This window comes from Artemia sp. Qi Xiang Cuo, chromosome 2 (assembly GCF_049724085.1).
Source record: "Artemia sp. Qi Xiang Cuo chromosome 2, ASM4972408v1, whole genome shotgun sequence".
Lineage (NCBI taxonomy): Eukaryota > Metazoa > Arthropoda > Branchiopoda > Anostraca > Artemiidae > Artemia > Artemia sp. Qi Xiang Cuo.
The window spans coordinates 51,647,749-51,659,920 of NC_142795.1; the positions used below are offsets into that span (position 1 = coordinate 51,647,749).

General features: G+C 37.7%; 1 protein-coding gene across 3 annotated transcripts in view; it reads right to left on the minus strand.

Moving 5' to 3' along the window:
* Positions 1-224: 224 nt before the first annotated feature.
* Positions 225-12,172, minus strand: part of LOC148955356 (sodium- and chloride-dependent glycine transporter 1-like) — a 100,536-nt gene continuing 88,588 nt past the window's right edge. For 2 of the 3 annotated variants that reach the window (XM_089101753.1, XM_089101758.1), the window contains exon 13: positions 225-2,317. In XM_089101753.1, coding sequence (XP_088957879.1) covers positions 2,220-2,317 — 98 coding nt within the window. In that variant the 3' untranslated portion in view covers positions 225-2,219. Of the gene's footprint in view, positions 2,318-10,638; positions 10,674-12,172 lie in introns of all 3 variants that reach the window. The other variant, XM_089101760.1, reaches the window with a different exon arrangement.

The window sequence follows — 12,172 nt, forward strand, 5'->3', positions numbered from 1 at the left end:
TTTTCCTAAATTTTAATTCAACTGTTGGAAGGGGCAAATAAAATTGATCACTAAGAGCTGAGGATCTATTACTTTAAGAGGAAAAACCAATCCTTGAGTGTGTGCAAAATTCAGCTTTTTATTCCCCGAAACTCCTCCAAGGGAATTAGCAGTAAATTGCAATTCCACGCTATTCTTCTGCAACATTTCTAGTACCAACCAATGTGTCTTCATGACTAAGCAAATCATGTAAAAAAAAATTTATTATAGACAAAAAATGAATACATGCTAACAAAATGTCTGAGCCAGAACTCACGCAACTTTTATCCCATAGGGAAAATATAATAACTGCATTTATAATCAATGCGCTACAAAGTGCTCGCCTTTATTCTAGCTTACACCCTAATAAAGATACTATTTCTACATTTCAGAACTGGTAACTATATAGGTAAACAGTGGGAAAATGTAATACAAAAATGACAGACAATATTTGAAATCATTGATTGTGATGGGTAACCGAAGACGGATTAAGATCCTACCTTGCTTTAAAAAAATGTTTTCCCCCTCTCCCCCCAATAAAATACAGATGTTTTTTATAATATTGAAGAATTGAATTAAGTATAATAAGCAACCCCAAATAAAGGCACCTTATACATAATTAAAGACATTAGACAGAGACCTCTTATCTCTAATTTACATTTTCGTATTTCTAAGTGTCTTTATCATAAATACACTATTTTAAATACATAATCTTATTTTAGATATTCTGTATTACAAAGCCATAATAATTCTATAGCTGTGGAATGAATTCATTGCGTTTGAATAAGTATAAGTACAATCAAGCTTGAGGCCACTAGCTTGTGGTTGATACTAGCTTTTTGAACAATACTACTTTGAAATATGTACAAAGTCTATTAAGTGTTTGTAAATCAAAGCTTGTATACTTATTTGCTTCTAAGAATTGAGATTTCTTCACAAAGATATAACTTAATTTTGTCAATCCGTATTTACGTATAAAATTACCAGAACTCTGTTGTGAACAAATCAGGGAACGAATTAAGTGAAAATTTGAAACATTTACAAAATCTTAGCATTTTTAAATTCAGCTCTGATTTAGGAAATTAAGCCAAGAACGATATCTTTAGATTCAGTCAATAATATTAATGATAACCGTTCCCTGATACTTAAAAAGAGAAATCAAAACAAATAAAAACCTAAAACTAATAAGCATTGGATATCCATGTATCACCAGGTCAAAACTCTAAATAATTAAATCTTATTTTTCGAGTTTGTTTTTCAGAATTACCAGTTAATAGAAAATTAAGCCTTTTTTCTTTTCTTTTTCTTTTTTTTTTAACGAAATCCTCTTGGACCATTTTAGAAAGAACAAAAGAAGGAAAAACAAAAGAAAGCAGGAATAGCTTTCGTTTTTCAAAAGCCTATTTTTTCCCTCCGTATAAAAAAATTATTTAGTTGAAATAGCACGAGTGAAAATACATCCTAATTTAGGCTTCCAATACTTTTATATTTCAAAATATGGCACATTATTACATAAAGCTTGAAAAAATTCTCATGGAAATAAAGGATTAACCCAATTTTTGACAGCTAAAAATATATTAAAAAGAAGATACCACTAGTAACCTAATGGAAAATACTTGTTTATCCATCAGTGTAAGTACAAGCTAGGTTAGAGTAACGGTTTTTCAAAAAACAGAGTATCCAAATTATACCGTACATTTTGCCTTCTTCCTTCTAACACCAGTTTACGCATCTCAAATAGAATTGCAAAAAAAGCTTGATTAGAAGAAGTAGAAATTAAAAATTTTCCGCATGATTATTTTTATCTAGTTCAAAGACCAGACGATCAAATGGAAGAACTACGGCAGTGCCTGGATTTGCTGAAATTGATCAAATTATGGAAATGTGTTAGCCTTTTATAATGGTAATTATAATAGAACTAGCAAAAATTAGCTGGCCATGTGAGATTCTAAAAATGCACGGCACTAAATACAGAAGCTCCTAGGTTAACGACAAAACCGCATTGTTTGACGGAGCAGTATCAGATGAATAGTCATGGAACTTCATTGATCCACCCGTAAAAAATAAAATCTCTGTCAATCACTCTCAGAATCACAAAATGAGTGCTGCCATCTCAAAGTGGTGATTGAATATTCAGGAGTAAAGAATGTGAATATCACCGGGCAAGAAGTTGCGTCGTCGTTTTAAATAAATTTTTCAGCTCAGACTCTTCTAGTCGGTTTCATCTGGAGGCCTATGTCGCCATCTTCTTCTGGAATTTCAAGAACTGGATCCAGATCACTCAAATCACCTCCTTCTTCTGTAAAAAGAATACAAACGTAAAATGCACACTTCAGTAAAAATTTTAATCATATAATGATTATAGACATAACATATTATCATTCGCTGTTTCATTAATTCTTGCAACCAAAATGCCAATACTTAACCAGGAAAGTATTTCATCGTTACGACATGTTAAAAAAAACGAAAAAGAAAACAAGATAACAAAACAATTTTACTGACTAAACTGAACCAAATAAACATCAGTATAAGGCTTCTTGAAAACTCAATGCGTCACTACTAGGAGGGGGAAGGGGGACTGGATATTTCCCAAAAATATAAACAGAATTCTAGTACCACAACTTAATTAGTCAAAACTTTATTGTAGACAGGCACTTCATACATCCGTCTTCAATCAACTACAATATAGCTCTAAGCTAAACTATCGCAATAACTTTGTTGTGAAAACATGAATGCTCCCAACAGTCATTGAAAAAATGACTAACGAAATAAGCTCAAACAGTAGGACAAGCGAGGTGTCCCCCATTCTCCACCCCCTGATTTCCGTCTTGGATTGTCAATTGTTCTGTAAGGTGTGGCACCCTTCCGCAAAACGCCAAGCATTCGGAACTCGCATCAGTCGACGAGCACCATCTACTGTACACTTTTTGAAAGTAGGATGCCCCTGACGAAAATACATGGCCGAAAATTGATTTCCGACGTCATATATTGAGCCAAAGAGAATGGGGAATTCATAGAATTTGGATTTTCGGCGACTTTACGAAAAGATAGAAATTATCTTTTTATCTACGAAAGATAGAAATTATCTTTTTATCTACGAAAGATAGAAATTAAAAACTGCTAGCGTTGCACACAGCGTAGCGTGTGGTGACTTATTTAAAAACGCCGGAAATTTCAGAGAAAACTGAATAATTTATATAATTAATCTGCAATTTTACAGGATTAAACTTAGAATTTATCTGTAAACTATAATCATCTGTTCTTTTTTTTTTTTTTTTTTTTTTTTTTTTTTTTTACAAGAATTATTGTTAGGTCAAAACCCAGTCTACACAAAGTAGGTCTAGGTCAGCTTAAGGAAATCTTGATAGGTTATGCAGGGTTGTCGACTTTAACTAGGTACGTCTACTGGTGGAAAAATTCTACATTTTTAAGTACCTGAAAGTACCTATGTTTTAAAACACCTAAAAAACAAGTCTGCAATAGTTCAGGGTAGGTCAATAGAAACAAATTATCAAATGCTGGATGGCATTGGTGAGCACACTCTTTTAGCACAGACCTTGACGTAAGACTACCTGGAACTCCCCCAAAGTAAGAACTCAAAGTCTAATAGGCTACATCCTTGTGCCTAAACGTTGGAAGTCGTCTATTACTAACACGGTCACGCAAGCTGGTGGAACTTTAACAGCGACCCTTCCATTTGTATGTCTACTTTCAGACCAAAACTTAAAATAGCCTCAAAACTGTCTAGGAAAGTCCCCGAGTTTCGAGTAGATCTCCTGAGTGACCAACCGTCCCGAACAGCCTACATAGCCCTTCTATTAGACAAAATCATGGAGCTCACTTCAAACTCGCCCCTAGCTCTGTATAAGAATGACGCTGGCAACCTGGTGACTAGCAGCAGGCAAATCCGTGATGTCACTCTCTCCACACTAGGTGTCTAGAAAGCTGACCAGAGGGCCTGGATCAGAGACGAGATCATTCAGCTCTGTGATGAAACACGCAATATTACCAACAAGCAGGACAGAGAAAGCAGAGACCGATGCAAGGAGCTCAATGGGGCTGTACAGAAAGCAATATGCCGTGCTCACCGTGTCTTTGTTAAGAATTAATGTGAGCAGTGCGAAACAACTTTCAAGAAAGGTTACTTCATGAAAGGCAAACTTCATGTGCAGAAGAGTTAGAGAACTGGCTAAAAAGAACGACCTCAGGACTTGCTCCCTCCATGACGGACATGGCGACCCAATACAACCCACAGATGTAATCCGCTCTAGATTGAACTGCACATCGAGAATAAACTAAATTTGATTAGACCGAAAAAGGTGCTGGCCCTAATGGAATACCGCCAAAACTTCTGAAAGTCAGTTGCGGTCCCCTCGTTTATCTTTATCACAAAATCACCACAGCTGCCTGGGAAGTGGGCCACTTTACTACACCATATTGTGAAGCCACGATAGTTCCATTCCATAGGAAAGACTGAAAAGCAGCGTGTGTCAACTACCGATCAATCAGTCTGACCAGCCAAGCCGCTAAAATATTGACAAGAGTCATGCTAGGGCGCATCCGAGCAATAATCTCAGCAGTCATCCAAGAATACCAAGTGGGTTTAAGACCGAATAGGTCGAAGGTCGATCAGATTTTCACAGTCAGTCAGATCATGAAAAAATATCATGAACGAATCCGCAGTATCTACCACCTCTTCACAGAATTCAAACAGCCGTTTGACCTCGTCTGGAGAGAAGGCCTATTACACATTCTTCTTCACTTTGGAATTCCACCCAACTTGATCTCCCTGATAAGAGACATGTACACGAAGTTCAGAAGCCTTGCTATGAACGGAGAAGACCCAACTGAAAGCTTTGAAACATCGAAAGGTTTTCTACAAGGTTGCTTGCTATCCCCAGAGCTTTTCAGTCTCTTTTTAAGTGCAGTCCTTTCGCTCACGGGCAGCCCGTCTGGTCCCCTCGTAGGAGTAACATTGGACAAACTTTCTTATGCCAAGAATATAGTCCTAATTCCTGAGTCCCTCCGTGATTTCCAGTCCCAGAGAGATATTGTCCACACGACCACCAACCTCTTTGGGATAACTCTCAACACCTCGAAAACGAACGCCCTGTGCTGCTCACATGAGCCTGATTTCCAAGTAAACTCCAGGCTTCAGCTTGAAGGTGATACTATAGAATGAATCGAAGAATTTACGTACATTGGTAGCTTACTCACCTCCGACAATAAACACTCCAGAGAAATGAACAGACACCTGAAACTTGCGAAGTCCAACTTTAAAAGTCCAATGCCCATCAAGAGGAACAACATTTATCAACTACACAAAGTGAGGCTATTCAACTCGATTGTCACCTCTATCGTCATTTATGCCTGTGAATCTTGGACTCTAGAAACAGATGATCAGTACCATCTCGTTGCCTTTCAAATAAAATCACTACGACGTATGGCTGGTATAACTTACCATGATAGAATCTCCAACACCAAGCTTCTCCATAATCTCAAGGTCAAAATTACCATCCTTGAAAGAATTAGACTGCAGCAACTTAGGTTACAAAAAACGCATGAAAAACATTCGGGTCCCGAAGATAGCCTTTGAAGCTCGTGTACATGGTTCTCGACCTAGAGGGTGCCCTCCCTCAAGATATGAAAAGACAATATCTCGTTGCTCAGCTTGGCACACCTTCTCCACCTGACAGAGGATAGAAGTTCTTATAGGAGTTGCATAAATAGACTGGTGAAAGTAGAGGCGGTCCCAATATCTCGACGTCAAGTCAAATAAATAAATTCCAATAAAGAGATCACTTCTCCTGCCCATAAAGTATTTGAATAGCCAGAGATATATAGCAATCAATTGCCAGTAATGAAACAAAATCCTTCTAATTACTACGACATGTAGTCAGTAATATAGTTACTCAGTACCGAATTAACTGCAATTCGGAATATGATTACCACTTTAATGCAATCTGATAATCAACAATTACTGTATATCACCAAGTTTAATGTAGTGTGTTAAAACTCAGAAAATATTAGAGAACATTCACATTACCCTAGTATCTGTGTGATGGAGATCATTTATGACTGCCCAAAAGCTTTCGTGTTGCTAAACACTTCGCTCATCTTGCATATTACTACCGTGTCTGACAAAAACCAGATATTTTATTTTGAATATACGAAAAATTCAGCTTAGTCTTTCAGACAATTATTTACTTAAAAAGAAATAAAAGAAGACAAAAGAAATAAATAAACTGAAATCAAAATGATTTTAAACTGGATTTTAATTTATTCAAAGTAAAGAAATTCGAAATAAGATTTTTGGCGAATACAATACTATGCAAGATGGTCAAAGAATCGAGATCAGCTCAAAATTGTTTTTGAAGCTCTGAAGACGCCGCTTTCTACAGAAGCAAAATAAGACAGTCGTGAAGAGCAACTGTGTTGCATGTGCCCTGTTGCCATTGGCCTTGGCAGGTTTCAAATACAGAAAAATTACTTTCTTGGTTAAGTAACAGCGACTTTGTTTAGCTTCGAATGAAAGCTGAGAGAATTGACAAATACTGACACTACCAACACATTGATAATTGCTCATCTCCCGGGCCAGAATTACCAAATATTCAAGTAAGCCATTGGTTGAGGCCCACTTAAGTTAATCTGTTGAACTGTATAGTTTCAAACTCATTTAACACGAATAATCGTATCAAACATGTACCATCCATAGTCAAGCTACGTATAATACGAATAAAAAATTGAAGAAAACGGACTTTTCATCTGTAAGTTTGTAGTTAGAAAGACATAATAACTTATAATTTAAAAAAAAAAAAACTGCAGTGAAAGCCAACAGGAAAACCTAAAATTATTACCTTTTGTTTTTTCTTCTTGTTTTTATAAGTCTAATTTAATACAATAATTTTATTATGTCACTTGCCTAAAGGGTTTTAATTTTTTAATCGAAAACTTAACAAATGATATAATCTGCAAATGAGCAAATTGTTATTGCATACTAGGTGCAGTAATTCTCTCAATTTTTTGCTTATTTGAAAAGATAATTCTTTGCGTAGTCGGGGAAAATTTATTTTCGTTTTAATTTCAGAGTTCTTTTCGATATTTTTTAGTTTTGACTGGCGGAAGTTTGCTTGTTGGAGTTGGCTAACTTTCAAAAGTCAGGTTTTCGTTTTTACCCCAGCGAAGCAGCAGCTCATAAATTAGCGGTAGCAACCACTCACAATTTGTCATTTACTCTCTGCTTCATTCAAGAAGGATTGTTCCCTGGTTTTGAAAGCTTTTTATGTTTTTTTATGCAAAAACAGGAGAAAAATCTATGCCTTGTTACTGGTTTTTAGATCTTTCACGAAATCGCTACAAATACCAACTGTATAAAACAAAGCCGGGGCGCAAGGGCATTCATTAGACTATTTATAAGGGAACTAAGACGGCTTGACCGATGAGGACAGATATCATCACATTCCTCCTACACCAGCAAACAACAATAATTCCATTTTCTTTTTGGCTTTCCCCCTTGTAGGAGAAAATTACCTACATAGCAACAACAATGTAGCCTCTTAGATTCCGTTGCTAAGCTTACCCAAGGTACACTTTAACTGAAAAATCCAAGGGATCCGTTGATCCTTTCATAGCATTTCATATCGATTTTTTTTAATCCCTGAAAACAGCGATTTCGTCAAGGAATAAAAAAAACTAAAGATGCTTCAATACAATATGACGAAAAAACCTCTAAGTTTTCTTTAAATATACCTCTGAAACGACGACAAAATGACGAAAAACCTCTAGGTTTTCCTTTAAAAAAACCTCTAATCCTATAAATAAAATAAAATGCTTCAATAGAATATGGCGGAAAACCCTCTAATTTTTTTTAACCTCTAAATATTTGAAGTGTTTTGGACGAATATGTACACCATCAAAAGTACCAGACGTGTGCAAGTAAAAGGAAATGTAACATCCAGCAGTGTAACAAAGGTGAACTTGTGGATTTAGCACCTAATACAGCATTTAATGAAAATGAGCATTTCGTATAATTTGTTTAAGTAATTTATTCATGCATGTATAATTTCAACAATAAACTACCATTATAATAATTTAAATAGCCGTTGAGGTTACTACTAGAGGTTTGTAAGCGGACCACATTCCTGGTAGGTATACAAACCTAGTTCATTATAATACCTAAACATAGAGGGGAGAAGCGTGAGGGAAAAGACTAGTCCAAAGACCCACGCCCCCACAAGAATAACAGACTCGCCACCTCTGAGCCATCTTCCACAAGAAATAATTTGACACCATCTGCAGGCAGGACAATTGTGGATCTATGCTCTGCATCGAAGCATACGGATATTTCAACCATTTTGAGGACCACTGACGATTCTTGGCCCAGGACCCATACAGGAATAAATTCAGCCTTGCCCACCACCTCTTTAATGCTGATGTAAAAGCTTTGCGTCCACTTCTCAAAATATATATATAGATTGGAACCTTGACATTTCAGTGTATCATTATATACTAACGCCAATAAGTCACCCTGACTTTAAACTTCACTGGCTTCCTAGCGAGTACAATTATAGGGTACAATGTGTTACGGCATCGCCAACTTAAGTTTCACAAGATTGGGCGAATATTATTTTTTTCTTCAACCGAAAGTGAATAAAATAAATGCCCAGAGAATGAACATTGATGAGAGTGCAGTTCTTGAATGATCTGTGAATGTTAGTTGAAATGCTGAAGAAAAACCTTGTGATCGGAAGTGTCTATTGGTTCAATACTGTCATTCTCTCTTCAGGCTCAGTAGAGCATGTAGTTTTTCATGGATGCTTTATACAAAAAGCAGCCAAAATGGAGACCATAAATTCCAGTAGTTACTAATGCTTTTAAAGTTAACAGACATCTGTAATACTCATGCTAGCACACAGAAGGGGGGGGGGAGGGGCAAGGGAATTTCCCTCTATTACTATTTAATCCAAAGGATCCCCTCTCACCCCAGAAAAGATGAAAAATATTGGTCTAAAAACATACAATTTTTTTTTTACCTCCTCCACAATTTTTTTTTCGGAGGGGGGGAGGGGGAGACTTTGGATAAAAGGCTGTTTCTTGTTGGTCAAGATGGCTAGGTCCTGCCTTACAGGTGAAGGATGAAAGATTACCAAAGATTGAGCTTTTTGACCATCAATCATGGAGGGGGGGGGAATACAAAAGCAGTCGTCCCAGAATAGGGTGGGTAGAGATCATAAGAAAGGATTTAAAGGAAACTAGAACCACATGTAAGATGGTAAAGAATGAAGATTTGAATAGATTGGGCTGGAGGAGGAACATCCACAGTTGTGCTGATTTCAGGGAGCTCGATGCTCAAGTTGTAGTAGTTGATAGTAAAATATTTAGTTTTTATGTAAAATATTGATAACATTTTTAGTCAAATTAAAAATTGATAGTTTTGGCTGCAAATACACCAATTTGCCAACTATCAAGCTCAAAACCCCCCCCCAAAAAAAAATCCAGAAAACATTTAAAGCTAAGAAAAAAAACCGATGATTTTTGGATGATTAATTTTACCTATGACCTTTATTTTATCTTTTACTTATTCATTATCTAAATCCAGGCTAAACATAGAGGAATGCTCCAAGTGCCTAGCATCGAAATCATTCACATTCCCATTCTTCGAGAGGGAGAAAGAGAGAGAAAGATAGAGCGAGAGAAAGAGAGGGAGATAGACAGAGAGAGGACGAGGAAGAGGAAAAGATAAGGAGTGAGACAGAGGAAGAGGAATATGGAGGAAGTGCGAGCGAAAAATAGGGAGGGATAGAGTATCTAATGGAGGGAGGGAGCGAGCAGAGGAGGAAGTAATAGAATCATTTAAGAATAGGGGATAGGGAGATAGTGAGCCAGAGTTAGAGGAGAAGCGACTGAACAGTGGAAAAAAGAACAGAGGGAGGGAGGAATTGAGAAGGGGGACAGGGAGGGGACTAGTGAAAACGAGAGGAAGAGGGAGGGGTGGAGTAAAGCATTGAGAAGGAATGAATGAAAGAGAGAGGTGGGGAAGGAGGGAAGAGCAAGAGGAAGGTGAAGGGGGACAAGGAAAAGAGAAACGTGAGATGCAACTTACAATACAATTATCACAGTTGTTAGTAAGTTTTTGCGATGGCGATGGACTAAGACACATAGGATTTTGAGGTGTTGGTCACTGACTGGGGAAAATAAATGTAAGATACAGAACAGTTTTTTTGTTATTTTTCGTTTGCATGTTGAATAACATTAAAAACGAAACAGTAATTAGTTTTCTAAGATTCTAAGTTCCCAACTACGTTATAGCTTTCTCGTATAAAACTAGTATTTAGACACAACTCTATTCTAATTTTTAATCTAGCCCCCACCCTACGCCAGTAAACTGGTGCAAACAATATTTTTTGTGAGTTTTGTCCGCTTGGACATTCAGTAATAGCAAGTGACTCAAGCTTAACAGCTCCGTAAATGGAAACACCGTAAATGCTAGACTTCCAGAGAAGACAACCATACAATTCTAACCCTATGTTCTCAAAGAACAAATTTACTACAGCTTGACACTGCTTAGAGCTTTTGCAAGAAGCAACTTGTGCTCAGAATAAGCCATGCAAAGCAACTTACTTAATCAGAAGAAGAATCGTCATCACACGGTATAACTAAAAAAGTATAAATAAAAGTATAAAGTAAAGGAAAAATAATGATTAGAAAAAGTCAGTCATGGCGGCTCTAAGTTTACCCAATATATCAAAATTCAATTACGAAAGAACAGAAGTTATAATGCGTAGTGAGGATGTGCCAGGGCCTTGTTTAGTCAGAATATTCAAAGGAAGACGTTTTTAAAATGTAAATAGACTCATAGACTCATAGACTCATTTATTTATAAACAACTATCGTAGCCGTGGCCGAAGCCCCGACTAAATGGCGCTGTTTAGTACATTGCATAAAAATGGTCACTGGCGGTTTAAATAACTGACAAAAAAAGCACGAAAGAATTGCTGTGACGGGTTGTTCGACACTTTGGCGGCACTAGTTGATTTTTATGGCGGGTGTTGGCGGTGATAGGTGCAGGTGGGGGAAGCAACGAACGGTGTTTCTCGGACGAAAGAAGGGACTGCCCAAAATTGCACATTAACTGTAAGCGCCTATCACGCAACGTTGGCAGTCGTAAGGTACTAAGGGCAGCCTCATAAGAGTTGTATTTCGGGCCTAGTATCACTTTCACTGCCCGTTTTTGAATGGCTTCCAGATCTTCACTTAGGTGTTCAATATTATGAGCCTGAGGGCCCCACACAGGACACGCATATTCAAGGATTGGGCGCACATACGTGACGTAGACCGTCTTCAGCTGACTTTGTGAGAAACCCAATCGGCGCAAGGTAATTAGCGACTGTAATGCGCAACTACCTTTTTTTACCAGACCGGCGATGTGCGCGCTAAATGAACAGTCGTCACTGAAAGTAACCCCGAGACTCACTGAGTTTGAGGTAGTAGGGTACCAAGGCACCGGGCATGAGAGGTCACGCTTAAGCGGATTAAACCTCATGACTTTTGTTTTATTCATATTAAGCTGGAGGTCATTAATGCTACACGCCTCGAGAAAGGAGTTCCTGATCTCACTGCTGAACTGGGGATACACGTCTGACTTTTCAGCAAGATATTTCAGAAGTAGGGAGAGATCGTCCACGTATTTGAATCTGTCTTCAAACTCGAGGATAATGTAGTTAATTACCGCTAAAAACAAAAGAGCTGCCAGCTTAGTGCCTTGTGGTGCGCCACACGTTAGTTCAGCCCACTCAGAGTTTAAGTCACTAGGGAAGAGAGCATAGACACACTGACAGCGGTTACGCAGGAAGTCAACAACTAAGAGCAAAATATGCTTCCTAGCGCCCATCTTTTTGAGGTTATTTGCTGCTGTATAGTGGCGGATCAAGTCAAAAGCCTTACGATAGTCGACTAAAAGCAGGTCAACGAGGCTACTGCCTTTGTCCAACCACTCGGTAATCAGGTGGTAGAGACGTACTAGATAATGCGTCGTACTACTCCCTTTCAAGCAGCCGTACTGAAACGGATCTAGGGCTGGCTGAACTTGGGCTAGGAGCTCTCTATAAATAAAAGATTCAGTCACTTTAGCCATATTAGGCGTAATAGAAATCGG